The sequence below is a fragment of the Bombina bombina genome, chromosome 7 (genome assembly GCF_027579735.1).
Source record: "Bombina bombina isolate aBomBom1 chromosome 7, aBomBom1.pri, whole genome shotgun sequence".
NCBI lineage: Eukaryota > Metazoa > Chordata > Amphibia > Anura > Bombinatoridae > Bombina > Bombina bombina.
This window is the reverse complement of record NC_069505.1, coordinates 449816279-449836599: the sequence shown is the minus strand read 5'-3', so window position 1 is coordinate 449836599 and position 20321 is coordinate 449816279. Positions and strand designations below refer to the sequence as shown.

Genomic DNA, 20321 nt, shown 5'->3' with positions numbered 1-20321 from the left:
TAAGAAGCCTGCTGAGACTAAATCGGCATGAAGGGGCGGCCCCCGACCGGTCTCTGGATCACGTAGGGGGAGATTATCTCAAATCTCAGACGCATGGTTGCAGAACGTTCAGGACCCCTGGGTTTTAGAAGTTGTTTCTCAGGGCTACAGGATAGGGTTCAGATCCCATCTGCCAGAGGGCAGATTCCTCCTGTCATACGTGTCGTAAAGACCAGAGAAAAGAAAGGCCTTTCTAGAGTGTGTGAGAGATCTCGCCTCTCTCATGGTTATCGTTCCAGTACCCCTAGCAGAAAGGGGTCTAGGGTACTATTCCAACCTTTTTGTGGTTCCAAAGAAGAAGGGCATGTTCCGCCCGATTTTGGACCTAAAATGTTTAAACAAATTTCTGAGTATTTCATCGTTCAAAATGGAGACGATCAGGTCTATTCTGCTCCTAGTTCAAGAGGGACAGTTCATGTGCCAATTCACAGGGACCACTTCAGGTTCCTAAGATTTGCGTTTCTGGACCAACACTTCCAGTTTGTGGCCCTTCCTTTTAGTCTGGCGACGGCCCCGAGAGTCTTCATGAAGATTCTGGGGGCGCTGCTTGCAGTAGCCAGATCCAGGAGCATTGCGGTGACGCCCTACCTGGACGACATCCTAGTTCAGGCACCATCGTTCAGCCTTGCAGAGGATCATTCAAGGGCTCTTCTTCTTCTGCTCCAATCTCATGGTTAGAAGATCAACTCAGGAAAGAGTTCCCTAGTTCCCAGCAACAGGGTAGAGTTTCTGGGTACGATAATAGACTCTATGTCCATGAAGATATTTCTCACGGATCGGCGGCACAGGAAGCTTGCTTCGACCTGTCTTGTTCTTCAGTCCTCCACAAGTCCATCAGTGGCTCAATGTATGGAGGTGATAGGTCTCATGGTGTCAAGCCAGGTTCCATCTCAGACTTCTTCAATTGTGCATGTTGAGACAGTGGAACGGCGATCATTCAGATCTATCACAGCTGATATCCATGGATGCTCGGACTCTGGACTCCCTCTCTTGGTGGACCCGTCCGGAGCAACTATCCATGGGAACAGCCTTCTTGAGACCGTCCTGAGAGATTGTGACCACGGACGCCAGTCTGACGGGATGGGGAACTGTATGGGGTGCCAGATTGGCACAAGGAAAGTGGTCCAGGGAGGAGTCTCTCCTTCCGATCAACATCCTAGAACTGCGAGCAATTTACAATGCTCTGAAGGCAGGGCCTTCTCTGGTGTCGGTCAGTTTCATCAGATTCCAGACCGACAACATTACCTCGGTGGCTTACATCAACCATCAGTGGGGTACAAGGAACTTCCTCGCGATGAGGGAGGTGTTTCGGATTCTGGAGTGGGTGGAGTCCCACGACTGCTCGCTCTCAGAGATTCACATTTTAGGTGTGGACAACTGGGAAGCAGATTTTCTCAGCAGACAATCATTCCATCCGGGGGAATGGTCTCTTCACCCCAAGGTGTTTGCGGAGATTTGTCACAGATGAGGAACGCCGGAGATAGATCTCATGGCATCCAGACTCAATTGCAAGCTTCCTCGATACGGGTCGAGGTCCAGGGATGATAGATCCCTTAGTGGTTCCTTGGGGATTCAGCCTAGCTTACATTTTCCCTCAGCTCCTACTTCTACCTCTAGTGGTGGCACGTATCTAACAGGAGTGGGCCTCGGCGTGGCCGCGGAGGACGTGGTTTGTGGATCTGGTGGGGATGTCATCCTCTCCGCCGTTTCCCTGTCGCAGGGATCTGCTGTCACAGGGCCCCTTTCAGCATCGAAATCTAGATTCTCTGAGGCTGACTGCATGGAGATTGAACGCCTAGTCTTAGCCAAGAGAGGCTTTTCTGAAAGTGTGATTGATACTCTAATTCAGGCAAGGAAGCCAGTCACATCTACCATAAGGTGTGGAGGACTTATTTGTCCTGGTGTGAGAAGCATGGATATCCTTGGCACAAGGTGAAGGTCTCCAGGATTCTGGCCTTTCTCCAAGAGGGTTTAGAGAAAGGTCTTGCCGCTAGTTCCTTAAAGGGACAGATTTTGGCATTATCAGTTTTGTTGCATAGGAGACTCACTGAGCTCCCTGACATCCAATCTTTTGTTCAGGCTCTGTCTAGAATCAGACCTGTCTTTAGACAGTCGACTCCACCTTGCAGCTTAAACTTAGTCCTTAAGGTTTGGCAGAGGGTTCCGTTTGAACCTATGCATTCCATTGACATTAAGATTTTATCCTGGAAGGTTCTGTTCCTGTTGGCTATTGCATCGGCGTGCAGAGTATCTGAACTAGCTGCTTTGCAAAGTGACCCTCCTTATCTGGTGTTTCATGTGGATAAGGCTGTACTTCGCACTGGGTTGGGGTTTCTCCCCAAGGTGGTGTCTAACCGTAACATCAATCGGGAAATAGTTGTTCCTTCCTTGTGTCCTAACCCTTCTTCTTCTAAGGAGAGGTTGCTTAATAACTTGGATGTGGTTCGTGCCTTGAAGTTCTATCTTCAGGCTACAAAGGATTTCAGACAGTCTACATCTCTCTTTGTGGTGTATTCTGGGAAGCGCAAGGGGCAAAGGGCCTCTGCTACTTCTTTGTCTTTTTGGTTGAGGAGCTTGATTTGCTTGGCTTACGAGACAGCGGGACATAAGCCTCCTCAGAGGATCACGGCTCATTCAACTAGAGCTGTGGCTTCGTCTTGGGCCTTCAAGAATGAAGCCTCTATATTGCAAATTTGTAAGGCGGCTACCTGGTCCTCCTTACACACTTTTACAAAATTTTACAAATTTAACGTTTTTACTTCTGCGGAAGCTGTTTTTGGGGGAGAGGTTTTGCAGGCTGTGGTGCCCTCAGATTAGGGTCCGCCTTTTACCCTCCCGGTTTCATTCAGTGTCCTCTAGAGCTTGGGTATATGTTCCCAATAGTAATGAATGAAGCCGTGGACTCTCCTCCCCTTTTATATGGAAAACATAAATGATGCTTACCTGATAATTTCATTTCCATCGAGGGGAGGAGAGTCCACGGCTCCCGCCCGTATCTCCGTGTGGCGGACCTAAATTTAATCATCTTCTGGCAACTTTTATACCCTGATATTTCTCCTACTGTTCCTGGTTCCCTCGGCAGAATGACTGGGGGATGAGGGAAGTGGGGGAGGTATTTAAGCCTTTGGCTGGGGTGTCTTTGCCTCCTCCTGGTGGCCAGGTTCTTTATTGCCAATAGTAATGAATGAATCCGTGGACTCTCCTCCCCTCGATGGAAATTAAATTATCAGGTAAGCATAATTTGTTATTTGCGTTGTGGGTTATGGCGGTTTAAGGGATTAATTAGGTTTATTGCTATATGGGGGTTTTGCGGTTTAGGGGTTACTAGGTTAATAATGTTTATTGCGATGTGGGGGTTTTGTGGTTTAGGGGTTAATAGGGTAATTCGGTTTATTGCGATGTGGGGTTTTTGCGGTTTAGGGGTTAATAGGTTAATAATGTTTATTGCGATGTGGGGGTTTTGTGTTTAGGGGTTAATAGGGTAATTAGGTTTATTGCGATGTGGGGGTTTTGCGGTTTAGGGGTTAATAGGGTAATTAAGTTTATTGCGATGTGGGGGGTTCTAAGATTAGGGGTTATTAATTTTATTTTTTTGATATATTTAAGACAGTAGTCAATTAAAATTATAGTATTGCTACACCTGTAGCTTAAATATTTATATAAAAGAAGACTTACAAAATAGGTTGTTTCTACATCTGTAGCTTAAACAATAATTAGACTGCCCTCTGGCTAATCGACTAGTACACTATAAAATGAATCTGCTTTATTTGTACAGATGCAGATAATAATGATACAGTGAAAGTTGAGATAACAGAAGATCTGGGTGTGAGGCGTCAGCTGGGACCAACAGATGAGGAAACCAGTGACAGTATCAGCTCAGGTGAGTGTGCACGTGTGTTGTGTCTGAGGGATACAGGTTACAGGTGAGTGTGCACGTATGTTTTGTCTGAGGGACGCAGGTTATCAGGTGAGTGTGCACGAGTATTGTGTCTCAGGGATACAGGATACAGGTGAGTGTGCACGTGAGTTGTGTCTGAGAGAGACAGGTTACAGGTGAGTGTGCACGTGTGTTGTGTCTGAAGGATACAGGAGACAGGTGAGTGTGCATGTGTCTTGTGTCTGGGGGATGCTGGTTACAAGTGAGTGTGCACGTGTATTGTGTCTGAAGGATACAGGAGACAGGTGAGTGTGCACGTGTGTTGTGTCTGAGAGACACAGGTTACAGGTGAGTGTGCACGTGTGTTGTGTCTGAAGGATATAGGAGACAGGTGAGTGTGCATGTGTGATGTGTCTGAGGGAGACAGGTTACAGGTGAGTGTGCATGTGTGTTGTGTCTGAAGGATACAGGAGACAGGTGAGTGTGCATGTGTCTGGGGGTGCGGGTTACAGGTGAGTGTGCATGTGTCTTGTGTCTGAGAGAGACAGGTTACAGGTGAGTGTGCACGTGTGTTTTGTCTGAAGGAGACAGGTGGGTGTGCATGTGTCTTGTGTCTGGGGGATGCGGGTTACAGGTGAGTGTGCATGTGTGTTGTGTCTGAGGGAGACAGGTTACAGGTGAGTGTGCATGTGTGTTGTGTCTGAGGGATACAGGATACAGGTGAGTGTTCACGTGTGTGGTGTCTGAAGGATACAGGAGACAGGTGAGTGTGCATGTGTCTGGGGAATGCGGGTTACGGGTGAGTGTGCATGTGTCTTGTGTCTGGGGGATGCGGGTTACAAGTGAGTGTGCATGTGTCTTGTGTCTTCTGAGAGACAGGTTACAGGTGAGTGTGCACGTGTGTTTTGTCTGAAGGAGACAGGTGAGTGTGCACGTGTGTTGTGTCTGAGAGAGACAGGTTACAGGTGAGTGTGCATGTGTCTAGTTTCTGGGGGATGCGGGTTACAAGTGAGTGTGCATGTGTCTTGTGTCTGAGAGAGACAGGTTACAGGTGAGTGTGCACGTGTGTTGTGTCTGAAGGATACAGGAGACAGGTGAGTGTGCACGTGTGTTGTGTCTGAGAGAGACAGGTTACAGGTGAGTGTGCACGTGTGTTGTGTCTGAGAGAGACAGGTTACAGGTGAGTGTACACGTGTGTTGTGTCTGAAGGATACAGGAGACAGGTGAGTGTGCATGTGTGATGTGTCTGAGGGAGACAGGTTACAGGTGAGTGTGCACGTGTGTTTTGTCTGAAGGAGACAGGTGAGTGTGCATGTGTCTTGTGTCTGGGGGATGCGGGTTACAGGTGAGTGTGCATGTGTGTTGTGTCTGAGGGAGACAGGTTACAGGTGAGTGTGCATGTGTGTTGTGTCTGAGGGATACAGGATACAGGTGAGTGTTCACGTGTGTGGTGTCTGAAGGATACAGGAGACAGGTGAGTGTGCATGTGTCTGGGGGATGCAGGTTACAGGTGAGTGTGCATGTGTCTTGTGTCTGGGGGATGCGGGTTACAAGTGAGTGTGCATGTGTCTTGTGTCTTCTGAGAGACAGGTTACAGGTGAGTGTGCACGTGTGTTTTGTCTGAAGGAGACAGGTGAGTGTGCACGTGTGTTGTGTCTGAGAGAGACAGGTTACAGGTGAGTGTGCACGTATGTTTTGTCTGAGGGACGCAGGTTATCAGGTGAGTGTGCACGAGTATTGTGTCTCAGGGATACAGGATACAGGTGAGTGTGCACGTGAGTTGTGTCTGAGAGAGACAGGTTACAGGTGAGTGTGCACGTGTGTTGTGTCTGAAGGATACAGGAGACAGGTGAGTGTGCATGTGTCTTGTGTCTGGGGGATGCTGGTTACAAGTGAGTGTGCACGTGTATTGTGTCTGAAGGATACAGGAGACAGGTGAGTGTGCACGTGTGTTGTGTCTGAGAGACACAGGTTACAGGTGAGTGTGCACGTGTGTTGTGTCTGAAGGATATAGGAGACAGGTGAGTGTGCATGTGTGATGTGTCTGAGGGAGACAGGTTACAGGTGAGTGTGCATGTGTGTTGTGTCTGAAGGATACAGGAGACAGGTGAGTGTGCATGTGTCTGGGGGTGCGGGTTACAGGTGAGTGTGCATGTGTCTTGTGTCTGAGAGAGACAGGTTACAGGTGAGTGTGCACGTGTGTTTTGTCTGAAGGAGACAGGTGGGTGTGCATGTGTCTTGTGTCTGGGGGATGCGTGTTACAGGTGAGTGTGCATGTGTGTTGTGTCTGAGGGAGACAGGTTACAGGTGAGTGTGCATGTGTGTTGTGTCTGAGGGATACAGGATACAGGTGAGTGTTCACGTGTGTGGTGTCTGAAGGATACAGGAGACAGGTGAGTGTGCATGTGTCTGGGGAATGCGGGTTACAGGTGAGTGTGCATGTGTCTTGTGTCTGGGGGATGCGGGTTACAAGTGAGTGTGCATGTGTCTTGTGTCTTCTGAGAGACAGGTTACAGGTGAGTGTGCACGTGTGTTTTGTCTGAAGGAGACAGGTGAGTGTGCACGTGTGTTGTGTCTGAGAGAGACAGGTTACAGGTGAGTGTGCATGTGTCTAGTTTCTGGGGGATGCGGGTTACAAGTGAGTGTGCATGTGTCTTGTGTCTGAGAGAGACAGGTTACAGGTGAGTGTGCACGTGTGTTGTGTCTGAAGGATACAGGAGACAGGTGAGTGTGCACGTGTGTTGTGTCTGAGAGAGACAGGTTACAGGTGAGTGTGCACGTGTGTTGTGTCTGAGAGAGACAGGTTACAGGTGAGTGTACACGTGTGTTGTGTCTGAAGGATACAGGAGACAGGTGAGTGTGCATGTGTGATGTGTCTGAGGGAGACAGGTTACAGGTGAGTGTGCACGTGTGTTGTGTCTGAGAGAGACAGGTTACAGGTGAGTGTACACGTGTGTTGTGTCTGAAGGAGACAGGTGAGTGTGCATGTGTGATGTGTCTGAGGGAGACAGGTTACAGGTGAGTGTGCACGTGTGTTTTGTCTGAAGGAGACAGGTGAGTGTGCTTGTGTCTGGGGGATGCGGGTTACAGGTGAGTGTGCATGTGTGTTGTGTCTGAGGGAGACAGGTTACATGTGAGTGTGCATGTGTGTTGTGTCTGAGGGATACAGGATACAGGTGAGTGTTCACGTGTGTGGTGTCTGAAGGATACAGGAGACAGGTGAGTGTGCATGTGTCTGGGGGATGCGGGTTACAGGTGAGTGTGCATGTGTCTTGTGTCTGGGGGATGCGGGTTACAAGTGAGTGTGCATGTGTCTTGTGTCTTCTGAGAGACAGGTTACAGGTGAGTGTGCACGTGTGTTTTGTCTGAAGGAGACAGGTGAGTGTGCACGTGTGTTGTGTCTGAGAGAGACAGGTTACAGGTGAGTGTGCATGTGTCTTGTTTCTGGGGGATGCGGGTTACAAGTGAGTGTGCATGTGTCTTGTGTCTGAGAGAGACAGGTTACAGGTGAGTGTGCACGTGTGTTGTGTCTGAAGGATACAGGAGACAGGTGAGTGTGCACGTGTGTTGTGTCTGAGAGAGACAGGTTACAGGTGAGTGTACACGTGTGTTGTGTCTGAAGGATACAGGAGACAGGTGAGTGTGCATGTGTGATGTGTCTGAGGGAGACAGGTTACAGGTGAGTGTGCACGTGTGTTTTGTCTGAAGGAGACAGGTGAGTGTGCATGTGTCTTGTGTCTGGGGGATGCGGGTTACAGGTGAGTGTGCATGTGTGTTGTGTCTGAGGGAGACAGGTTACAGGTGAGTGTGCATGTGTGTTGTGTCTGAGGGATACAGGATACAGGTGAGTGTTCACGTGTGTGGTGTCTGAAGGATACAGGAGACAGGTGAGTGTGCATGTGTCTGGGGGATGCGGGTTACAGGTGAGTGTGCATGTGTCTTGTGTCTGGGGGATGCGGGTTACAAGTGAGTGTGCATGTGTCTTGTGTCTTCTGAGAGACAGGTTACAGGTGAGTGTGCACGTGTGTTTTGTCTGAAGGAGACAGGTGAGTGTGCACGTGTGTTGTGTCTGAGAGAGACACATTACAGGTGAGTGTGCATGTGTCTTGTTTCTGGGGGATGCGGGTTACAAGTGAGTGTGCATGTGTCTTGTGTCTGAGAGAGACAGGTTACAGGTGAGTGTGCACGTGTGTTGTGTCTGAAGGATACAGGAGACAGGTGAGTGTGCACGTGTGTTGTGTCTGAGAGAGACAGGTTACAGGTGAGTGTGCACGTGTGTTGTGTCTGAGAGAGACAGGTTACAGGTGAGTGTGCACGTGTGTTGTGTCTGAAGGATACAGGAGACAGGTGAGTGTGCATGTGTGATGTGTCTGAGGGAGACAGGTTACAGGTGAGTGTGCACGTGTGTTGTGTCTGAGGGATGCAGGTTACTGGTGAGTGTGCACGTATGCTGTGTCTGAGGCACTCAGGTTACAGGTGAGTGTGCACATATATTGTGTCTGAGGCACACAGGTTACTGGTGAGTATGCACGTATGTTTTGTCTGAGACACGCAGGTTACAAGCAAGTGTGCACGTATGTTGTGTCTGAGGCACTCAGGTTACAGGTGAGTGTGCACACATGTTGTGTGTGAGGCACGCAGGTTACAGGTGAGTGTGCACACATGATGTGTCTGAGGCACGCAGGTTACAGGTGAGTGTGCACACATGATGTGTCTGAGGCACGCAGGTTACAGGTGAGTGTGCACACATGATGTGTCTGAGGCACGCAGGTTACAGGTGAGTGTGCACATATGTTGTGTCTGAGGCACGCAGGTTAAAGGTGAGTGTGCACACATGTTGTGTCTGAGGCACGCAGGGTACAGGTGAGTGTGCACATATGTTGTGTCAGGCACGCAGGTTACAGGTGAGTGTGCACACATGATGTGTCTGAGGCACGCAGGTTACAGGTGAGTGTGCACATATGTTGTGTCTGAGGCACGCAGGTTAAAGGTGAGTGTGCACATATGTTGTGTCTGAGGCACACAGGTTACTGGCGAGTGTGCACACATGATGTGTTTGAGGCACGCAGGGTACAGGTGAGTGTGCACGTATGTTGTGTCTGAGGCACACAGGGTACAGGTGAGTATGCGCGTATGTTGTGTCTGAGGCACACAGGGTACAGGTGAGTGTGCACATATGTTGTGTCTGAGGCACGCAGGTTACTGGCGAGTATGCACATATGTTGTGTCTGAGGCACGCAGGTTACAGGTGAGTGTGCACACATGATGTGTCTGAGGCACGCAGGGTACAGGTGAGTGTGCACACATGATGTGTCTGAGGCACGCAGGGTACAGGTGAGTGTGCACACATGATGTGTCTGAGGCACGCAGGGTACAGGTGAGTGTGCACACATGATGTGTCTGAGGCACGCAGGTTACAGGTGAGTGTGCACACATGATGTGTCTGAGGCACACAGGTTACAAGTGAGTGTGCACACATGTGTCTGAGGCACACAGGTTACAGGTGAGTGTGCACGTATGTTGTGTCTGAGGCACGCAGGTTACAGGTGAGTGTGCACACATGATGTGTCTGAGGCACGCAGGTTACAAGTGAGTGTGCACATATGTTGTGTCTGAGGCACACAGGTTACAGGTGAGTGTGCACACATGATGTGTCTGAGGCACGCAGGGTACAGGTGAGTGTGCACACATGATGTGTCTGAGGCACGCAGGTTACAGGTGAGTGTGCACATATGTTGTGTCTGAGGCACGCAGGTTACAGGTGAGTGTGCACACGTTGTGTCTGAGGCACGCAGGTTACAGGTGAGTGTGCATACATGCTGTGTCTGAGGCACGCAGGTTACAGGTGAGTGTGCACACATGATGTGTCTGAGGCACGCAGGTTACAGGTGAGTGTGCACGTATGTTGTGTCTGAGGCACGCAGGTTACAGGTGAGTGTGCACATATATTGTGTCTGAGGCACGCAGGTTACAGGTGAGTGTGCACATATGTTGTGTCTGAGGCACGCAGGTTACAGGTGAGTGTGCACATATGTTGTGTCTGAGGCACGCAGGTTACAGGTGAGTGTGCACACATGATGTGTCTGAGGCACGCAGGGTACAGGTGAGTGTGCACACATGCTGTGTGTGAGGCACGCAGGTTACAAGCAAGTGTGCACACATGATGTGTCTGAGGCACGCAGGGTACAGGTGAGTGTAATGATGTGTCTGAGGCACGCAGGGTACAGGTGAGTGTGCACACATGATGTGTCTGAGGCACGCAGGTTACAGGTGAGTGTGCACACATGATGTGTCTGAGGCACGCAGGTTACAGGTGAGTGTGCACACATGTGTCTGAGGCACACAGGTTACAGGTGAGTGTCCACGTATGTTGTGTCTGAGGCACGCAGGTTACAGGTGAGTGTCCACGTATGTTGTGTCTGAGGCACGCAGGTTACAGGTGAGTGTCCACGTATGTTGTGTCTGAGGCACGCAGGTTACAGGTGAGTGTCCACGTATGTTGTGTCTGAGGCACAAAAAAAACTAACACTTATCACTTGCACACTAACTTTTTTTAATTATATATCGTTATATGAATATTTTGTATCACATAGTCTGTATATGTCAGTGTAACTGTTATTTTTATTGTATTTATGTTGTGTTTAGTGCAACTTTTCTTTAGCCCCAACCCTCTATGCCAGGTCTTTAGTCACAGTTATCCGTTGAGTGAAAAATTAGTTTGCGTTGTGTTTTACCTCAAGGTGTAATACCAGCGCGACAAACTAATATTGCTCGCGTTAATGTTAGCGCGCCATTTGTAATCTGGTAAAGTTATAAAAACTAGATCATACAATATAAAATGAATCTGCTTTATTTGTACAGATGCAGATAATAATGATACAGTGAAAATTGAGATAACAGAAGATCTGGGTGTGAGGCGTCAGCTGGGACCAACAGATGAGGAAACCAGTGACAGTATCAGCTCAGGTGAGTGTGCACGAGTGTTCGGTCTGAGGGATACAGGTTACAGGTGAGTGTGCATGTGTGTTGTGTCCGAGGAATACAGGTTACAGATAAGTGTGCACGGTTGTTGTGTCTAAGAGAGACACGTTACAGGTGATTGTGCACATGTGTTGTGTCTGAGAGAGAAAGGTTACAGATAAGTGTGCACGTGTGTTGTGTCTGAGAGAGACACGTTACATGTGAGTGTACATGTGTGTTGTGTCTGAGGGACGCAGGTTATCAGGTGAGTGTGCACGTGTGTTGTGTCTGAGAGAGACACGTTACAGGTCAGTGTGCACGTCTGTTGTGTCTGAAAGAGACAGGTTACAGATAAGTGTGCATGTGTGTTTTGTCTGAGAGAGACAGGTTACAGGTGAGTGTGCACGTGAGTTGTGTCTGAGAGAGACACGTTACAGGTGAGTGTCCACGTAAGTTGTGTCTGAGAGAGACACGTTACAGGTGAGTGTGCACGTGTGTTGTGTCTGAGAGAGACAGGTTACAGGTGACTGTGCACGTGAGTTGCGTCTGAGAGAGGCACGTTACAGGTGAGTGTGCACGTGAGTTGTGTCTGAGGGAGACACGTTACATGTAAGTGTGCACGTGAGTTGCATCTGAGAGAGACACGTTACAGGTGAGTGTGCACGTGAGTTGTGTCTAAAGGGAGAGATGTTACAGGTGAGTGTGCACGTGAGTTGTGTCTGAGAGAGACACGTTACAGGCGAGTGTGCACGTGAGTTGTGTCTAAAGGGAGAGATGTTACAGGTGAGTGTGCAAGTGTGTTGTGCCTGGATGGATGTGGTTACAGGTGAGTGTGCATGTGAGTTGTGTCTGAGAGAGACACGTTACAGGTGAGTGTGCACGTGTGTTGTGTCTGAGAGAGACACGTTACAGGTGAGTGTGCACGTTTGTTGTCTCTGAGAGAGATACAGGTTACAGGTGAGTGTGCACGTGTGTTGTGTCTGAGAGAGACACGTCACAGGTGAGTGTGCACGTGTGTTGTGTCTGAGGGAAACACGTTACAGGTGAGTGTGCACGTGTGTTGTGTCTGAGAGAGACATGTTACAGGTGAGTGTGCACGTGTGTTGTGTCTAAAGGGAGAGATGTTACATGTGAGTGTGCACGTGAGTTGTGTCTGAGAGAGACAGGTTACAGATGACTGTGAATTTATGTTGTGTCTGAGGGAGACACGTTACAGGTGAGTGTGCACGTGTGTTGTGTCTGGGTGGATGTGGTTACAGGTGAGTGTGCACTTGAGTTGTGTCTGAGACACAGGGGTTACAGATGAGTGTCCATGTGTGTTGTGCCTGGGTGGATGTGGTTACAGGTGAGTGTGTACGTGTGTTGTGTCTGAGAGAGACACGTTACAGGTGAGTGTGCATGTGAGTTTTGTCTGAGTGAGACAGGTTACAGGTGAGTGTGCACATGAGTTGTGTCTGAGAGAGACAGGATACAGGTGAGTGTGCACGTGTGTTGTGTCTGAGAGAGACAGGTTACTGGTGAGTGTGCACGTGTGTTGTCTCTGAGAGAGAGACAGGTTACAGGTGAGTGTGCACATGTGTTGCGTCTGAGAGAGACACGTTACAGGTGAGTGTGCACGTGTGTTGTGCCTGGGTGGATGTGGTTACAGGTGAGTGTGCACGTGAGTTGTGTCTGAGACACAGGGGTTACAGTTGAGTGTTCACGTGTGTTGTGCCTGGGTGGATGTGGTTGTGGTTATCTATTAATCTAAAATATCTTTACTTTCTACTAAATATAATATACTAAATCTCTATGGTGTAACCACTAAAACCAAGTGAGTGTGCATGTGAGTTGTGTCTGAGGGAGACAGGTTACAGGTGAGTGTGCACGTGAGTTGTGTCTGAGAGAGACAGGTTACAGATGACTGTGAATTTATGTTGTGTCTGAGGAAGACACGTTACTGGTGAGTGTGCACGTGTGTTGTCTCTGAGAGAGAGACAGGTTACAGGTGAGTGTGCACATGTGTTGTGTCTGAGAGAGACACGTTACAGGTGAGTGTGCACGTGAGTTGTGTCTGAGAGAGACACGTTACAGGTGAGTGTGCATGTGTGTTGTGTCTAAAGGGAGAGATGTTACAGGTGAGTGTGCACGTCAGTTGTGTCTGAGAGAGGCAGGTTACAGATAAGTGTGCATGTGTGTTGTGTTTGAGAGAGACACGTTACAGGTGAGTGTGCACGTGAGTTGTGTCTAAAGGAAGAGATGTTACAGGTGAGTGTGCAAGTGTGTTGTGCCTGGGTGGATGTGGTTACAGGTGAGTGTGCATGTGAGTTGTGCCTGGGTGGATGTTACAGGTGAGTGTGCAAGTGTGTTGTACCTGGGTGGATGTGGTTACAGATGAGTGTGCACGTGAGTTGTGTCTGAGACAGGGGTTACAGATGAGTGTCCACGTGTGTTGTGCCTGGGTGGATGTGGTTACAGGTGAGTGTGCACGTGTGTTGTGTCTGAGAGAGACACTTTACAGGTGAGTGTGCACGGGAGTTGTGTATGAGGGAGACAGGTTACAGGTGAGTGTACTCGTGAGTTGTGTCTGAGAGAGACAGGTTACAGATGACTGTGAATTTATGTTGTGTCTGAGGGAGACACGTTACAGGTGAGTGTGCACGTGTGTTGTCTCTGAGAGAGACAGCATTCAGGTGAGTGTGCACGTGTGTTGTGTCTGAGAGAGACACGTTACCGGTGAGTGTTCACGTGTGTTGTCTCTGAGAGAGACAGGTTACAGGTGAATGTGCACGTGTGTTGTGTCTGAGAGAGACACGTTACAGGTGAGTGTTCACGTAAGTTGTGTCTGAGAGAGACACGTTACAGGTGAGTGTGCACGTGTGTTGTGTCTGAGAGAGACACTTTACAGGTGAGTGTGCACGTGTGTTGTGTCTGAGAGAGACACGTTACAGGTGAGTGTGCACGTGTGTTGTGTCTGAGAGAGACACGTTACAGGTGAGTGTGCACGTGTGTTGTGTCTGAGAGAGACACGTTACAGGTGAGTGTTAACGTGTGTTGCCTCTGAGAGAGACAGCATTCAGGTGAGTGTGCACGTGTGTTGTGTCTGAGAGAGACACGTTACCGGTGAGTGTTCACGTGTGTTGTCTCTGAGAGAGACAGGTTACAGGTGAATGTGCACGTGTGTTGTGTCTGAGAGAGACACGTTACAGGTGAGTGTGCACGTAAGTTGTGTCTGAGAGAGACACGTTACTGGTGAGTGTGCACGTGAGTTGTGTCTGAGACACAGGGGTTACAGATGAGTGTGCATGTGAGTTGTGTCTGAGGGCGACAGGTTACAGGTGAGTGTGCACGTGAGTTGTGTCTGAGAGAGACAGGTTACAGATGACTGTGAATTTTATGTTGTGTCTGAGGGAGACACGTTACTGGTGAGTGTGCACGTGTGTTGTGTCTGAGAGAGACAGGTTACAGGTGAGTGTGCACGTGTGTTGTGTCTGAGAGAGACACGTTACAGGTGAGTGTGCACGTTTGTTGTCTCTGAGAGAGATACAGGTTACAGGTGAGTGTGCACGTGTGTTGTGTCTGAGAGAGACACGTCACAGGTGAGTGTGCACGTGTGTTGTGTCTGAGGGAAACACGTTACAGGTGAGTGTGCACGTGTGTTGTGTCTGAGAGAGACATGTTACAGGTGAGTGTGCACGTGTGTTGTGTCTAAAGGGAGAGATGTTACATGTGAGTGTGCACGTGAGTTGTGTCTGAGAGAGACAGGTTACAGATGACTGTGAATTTATGTTGTGTCTGAGGGAGACACGTTACAGGTGAGTGTGCACGTGTGTTGTGTCTGGGTGGATGTGGTTACAGGTGAGTGTGCACGTGAGTTGTGTCTGAGACACAGGGGTTACAGATGAGTGTCCATGTGTGTTGTGCCTGGGTGGATGTGGTTACAGGTGAGTGTGTACGTGTGTTGTGTCTGAGAGAGACACGTTACAGGTGAGTGTGCATGTGAGTTTTGTCTGAGTGAGACAGGTTACAGGTGAGTGTGCACATGAGTTGTGTCTGAGAGAGACAGGATACAGGTGAGTGTGCACGTGTGTTGTGTCTGAGAGAGACAGGTTACTGGTGAGTGTGCACGTGTGTTGTCTCTGAGAGAGAGACAGGTTACAGGTGAGTGTGCACATGTGTTGCGTCTGAGAGAGACACGTTACAGGTGAGTGTGCACGTGTGTTGTGCCTGGGTGGATGTGGTTACAGGTGAGTGTGCACGTGAGTTGTGTCTGAGACACAGGGGTTACAGTTGAGTGTTCACGTGTGTTGTGCCTGGGTGGATGTGGTTGTGGTTATCTATTAATCTAAAATATCTTTACTTTCTACTAAATATAATATACTAAATCTCTATGGTGTAACCACTAAAACCAAGTGAGTGTGCATGTGAGTTGTGTCTGAGGGAGACAGGTTACAGGTGAGTGTGCACGTGAGTTGTGTCTGAGAGAGACAGGTTACAGATGACTGTGAATTTATGTTGTGTCTGAGGAAGACACGTTACTGGTGAGTGTGCACGTGTGTTGTCTCTGAGAGAGAGACAGGTTACAGGTGAGTGTGCACATGTGTTGTGTCTGAGAGAGACACGTTACAGGTGAGTGTGCACGTGAGTTGTGTCTGAGAGAGACACGTTACAGGTGAGTGTGCATGTGTGTTGTGTCTAAAGGGAGAGATGTTACAGGTGAGTGTGCACGTCAGTTGTGTCTGAGAGAGGCAGGTTACAGATGACTGTGAATTTATGTTGTGTCTGAGGAAAACACGTTACTGGTGAGTGTGCACGTTTGTTGTCTCTGAGAGAGAGACAGGTTACAGGTGAGTGTTCACATGTGTTGTGTCTGAGAGAGACACGTTACAGGTGAGTGTGCACGTGTGTTGTGCCTTGGTGGATGTGGTTACAGGTGAGTGTGCACGTGAGATGTGTCTGAGACACAGGGGTTACAGATGAGTGTCCATGTGTGTTGTGCCTGGGTGGATGTGGTTACAGGTGAGTGTGTACGTGTGTTGTGTCTGAGAGAGACACGTTACAGGTGAGTGTGCATGTGAGTTTTGTCTGAGTGAGACAGGTTACAGGTGAGTGTGCACATGAGTTGTGTCTGAGAGAGACAGGTTACAGATGACTGTGAATTTATGTTGTGTCTGAGGAAGACACGTTACTGGTGAGTGTGCACGTGTGTTGTCTCTGAGAGAGAGACAGGTTACAGGTGAGTGTGCACATGTGTTGTGTCTGAGAGAGACACGTTACAGGTGAGTGTGCACGTGTGTTGTGCCTGGGTGGATGTGGTTACAGGTGAGTGTGCACGTGAGATGTGTCTGAGACACAGGGGTTACAGATGAGTGTCCACTTGTGTTGTGCCTGGGTGGATGTGGTTACAGGTGAGTGTGCACGTGAGTTGTGTCTGAGACACAGGGGTTACAGTTGAGTGTTCACGTGTGTTGTGCCTGGGTGGATGTGGTTGTGGTTATCTATTAATCTAAAATATCTTTACTTTCTACTAAATATAATATACTAAATCTCTATGGTGTAACCACTAAAACCAAGTGAGTGTGCATGTGAGTTGTGTCTGAGGGAGACAGGTTACAGGTGAGTGTGCACGTGAGTTGTGTCTGAGAGAGACAGGTTACAGATGACTGTGAATTTATGTTGTGTCTGAGGAAGACACGTTACTGGTGAGTGTGCACGTGTGTTGTCTCTGAGAGAGAGACAGGTTACAGGTGAGTGTGCACATGTGTTGTGTCTGAGAGAGACACGTTACAGGTGAGTGTGCATGTGTGTTGTGTCTAAAGGGAGAGATGTTACAGGTGAGTGTGCACGTCAGTTGTGTCTGAGAGAGGCAGGTTACAGATGACTGTGAATTTATGTTGTGTCTGAGGGAGACACGTTACAGGTGAGTGTGCACGTGTGTTGTGTCTGGGTGGATGTGGTTACAGGTGAGTGTGCACGTGAGTTGTGTCTGAGACACAGGGGTTACAGATGAGTGTCCATGTGTGTTGTGCCTGGGTGGATGTGGTTACAGGTGAGTGTGTACGTGTGTTGTGTCTGAGAGAGACACGTTACAGGTGAGTGTGCATGTGAGTTTTGTCTGAGTGAGACAGGTTACAGGTGAGTGTGCACGTGAGTTGTGTCTGAGAGAGACAGGTTACAGATAACTGTGAATTTATGTTGTGTCTGAGGAAGACACGTTACTGGTGAGTGTGCACGTTTGTTGTCTCTGAGAGAGAGACAGGTTACAGGTGAGTGTTCACATGTGTTGTGTCTGAGAGAGACACGTTACAGGTGAGTGTGCACGTGTGTTGTGCCTTGGTGGATGTGGTTACAGGTGAGTGTGCACGTGAGATGTGTCTGAGACACAGGGGTTACAGATGAGTGTCCACTTGTGTTGTGCCTGGGTGGATGTGGTTACAGGTGAGTGTGCACGTGAGTTGTGTCTGAGACACAGGGGTTACAGTTGAGTGTTCACGTGTGTTGTGCCTGGGTGGATGTGGTTGTGGTTATCTATTAATCTAAAATATCTTTACTTTCTACTAAATATAATATACTAAATCTCTATGGTGTAACCACTAAAACCAAGTGAGTGTGCATGTGAGTTGTGTCTGAGGGAGACAGGTTACAGGTGAGTGTGCACGTGAGTTGTGTCTGAGAGAGACAGGTTACAGATGACTGTGAATTTATGTTGTGTCTGAGGAAGACACGTTACTGGTGAGTGTGCACGTGTGTTGTCTCTGAAAGAGAGACAGGTTACAGGTGAGTGTGCACATGTGTTGTGTCTGAGAGAGACACGTTACAGGTGAGTGTGCACGTGAGTTGTGTCTGAGAGAGACACGTTACAGGTGAGTGTGCATGTGTGTTGTGTCTAAAGGGAGAGATGTTACAGGTGAGTGTGCACGTCAGTTGTGTCTGAGAGAGGCAGGTTACAGATGACTGTGAATTTATGTTGTGTCTGAGGGAGACACGTTACAGGTGAGTGTGCACGTGGGTTGTGTCTGGGTGGATGTGGTTACAGGTGAGTGTGCACGTGAGTTGTGTCTGAGACACAGGGGTTACAGATGAGTGTCCATGTGTGTTGTGCCTGGGTGGATGTGGTTACAGGTGAGTGTGTACGTGTGTTGTGTCTGAGAGAGACACGTTACAGGTGAGTGTGCATGTGAGTTTTGTCTGAGTGAGACAGGTTACAGGTGAGTGTGCACGTGAGTTGTGTCTGAGAGAGACAGGTTACAGATAACTGTGAATTTATGTTGTGTCTGAGGAAGACACGTTACTGGTGAGTGTGCACGTTTGTTGTCTCCGAGAGAGAGACAGGTTACAGGTGAGTGTGCACATGTGTTGTGTCTGAGAGAGACACGTTACAGGTGAGTGTGCACGTGTGTTGTGCCTGGGTGGATGTGGTTACAGGTGAGTGTGCACGTGAGTTGTGTCTGAGGGAGACAGGTTACAGGTGAGTGTGCATGTGTGTTGTGTCTGAGAGAGACAAGTTACAGGTGAGTGTGCACGTGTATTGTGTCTGAGGCACCCATTACAGGTGAGTGTGCATGTGTGTTGTGTCTGAGAGAGATAGGTTACAGATAAGTGTGCACGTGTGTTGTGTCTGAGAGAGACAGGTTACAGATAAGGGTGCACGTGTGTTTTGTCTGAGAGAGACAGGATACAGATGAGTGCGCATGTGATTTGTGTCTGAGAGAGACAGGTTACAGATGAGTGTGCACATGAGTTGTGTCTGAGAGAGACAGGTTACAGGTGAGTGTGCATGTGTGTTATGTCTGAGAGAGACAGGTTACAGGTGAGTGTGCACGTGAGTTGTGTCTGAGAGAGACAGGTTACAGGTGAGTGTGCACATGTGTTGTGTCTGAGAGAGACAGGTTACAGGTGAGTTTCCACATGTGTTGTGTCTGGGGGGGTGCGATTACAGTTGAGTGTGCACGTGAGTTGTATGTGGAACAAAGGTTACAGATTAGCATGCACATTTAAATTACACAGGTTACAGGCAATTAGACAGTTGAGTGTGCACGTGAGTTGTGTCTGAGAGAGACAGGTTACAGGCGAGTGTGCACATGTGTTGTGTCTGAGAGACAGGGGTTACAGATGAGTGTGCATGTGAATTGTGTCTGAGAGACAGGGATTACAGATGAGTGTGCACGTGAATTGTGTCTGAGAGATAGGGGTTACAGGTGTGTGTGCACGTGTGTTGTGTCTGGGTAGATGTGGTTACAGGTGAGTGTGCACGTGAGTTGTATGTGGAACAAAGGTTACAGATTAGCATGCACATTTGAATTACACGGGTTACAGGCATGGGATACAGGCGAGTGTGCACATGTGTCTGAGGCATGTAAGGTACAAACTACTTACACATGCACGTGCATTCTCACTGTACAGGCCATACTGATGTGACGCCTTCAGATGGCTCAGAGCACGGAGAGGAACCGGATGTGTGGGATCAGGTGAAGACTGAGGAGGATGAGGTTCCTATAAATATGGCTACAGGTGATAAGCGCTTATTAATTAAAGGGACGATTCTGTTTTGAAATTTTTTTCAGGTTTCTCACTTCATTAAATATACATAAAGGGCTAGTTTACAAGTGGAGCACTAATTTATCACGCGCCCGCAAACGGGCAAATTTTCCTGTTTGCGGGCGCTTGATAGATTACCAGCCATTCCAAGATCTCTGGTTAATTTCTTTTTAATGACACGATGAGTCCACGGATCATCTAACTACTATTGGGAATATCACTCCTGCCCAGCAGGAGGCGGCAAAGAGCACCACAGCAAAGCTGTTAAATATCACCTCCCTTCCCTCACACCCCAGTCATTCTCTTTGCCTACTTTAGAGCAAAGAAGTGGTAAAGTTCGGTGTTAGTATAAGATTCTTCAGTCAAGAGTCTTTTTGGGTTTTTTTAGTAGTGCAAGATTGTGCTGCTTTGTTCTAGGGTGTAGTCGTAGTCCATATCAGTCTCTTCAGTAGAGCAGTGGTGGCTTTAGAGCAATGGGAACTTGTGGGACATAATTCTCACTGCGCCTCCCATATATTGATGCTGCCCTAACCCTGAAAGCATGAGTAAAATTACTCAGTCAGTTCTCTCTTTCCACAGGTCCATGGGAGGGAGAGGACCTCTCAAACCTGGGAGCTGCCTTGCTGTCGGGGCAGGTTAGGAGGTAAGTGCTTACTTTATTTTCTGGGGGTAAGAGACTCGGAATAAGAAGGCACTTGATTATAAGGGACACATACAAAGGCTCAGGGGAGTTTGGGCTCTTTTGTGTAGACAGCTCGACGCAGGCACTGGAGCTAAAAATTTTATTAAGGCATGTTGGTGGTTCCATTCTCCCGGCGGTTTCACTTATTAAAAATATGCCGACCGGAAGAAGACTTTTGTGATGCTCACGATGGGCGGATCTAGAGGAGGCGGCAATTTGCGTTGCACGCCTTTTTCCTGTACTTCC

General features: G+C 48.6%; 1 protein-coding gene across 1 annotated transcript in view; it reads left to right on the top strand.

Moving 5' to 3' along the window:
• LOC128666685 (oocyte zinc finger protein XlCOF6.1-like) overlaps positions 1-20321 on the top strand; it is a 130127-nt gene that overhangs the window by 72864 nt on the left and 36942 nt on the right. Inside the window, exons 3-5 of the mRNA XM_053721414.1 lie at positions 3815-3919; positions 10778-10882; positions 19259-19366. Coding sequence (XP_053577389.1) covers positions 3815-3919; positions 10778-10882; positions 19259-19366 — 318 coding nt within the window. The remainder of the gene's footprint in view (positions 1-3814; positions 3920-10777; positions 10883-19258; positions 19367-20321) is intronic.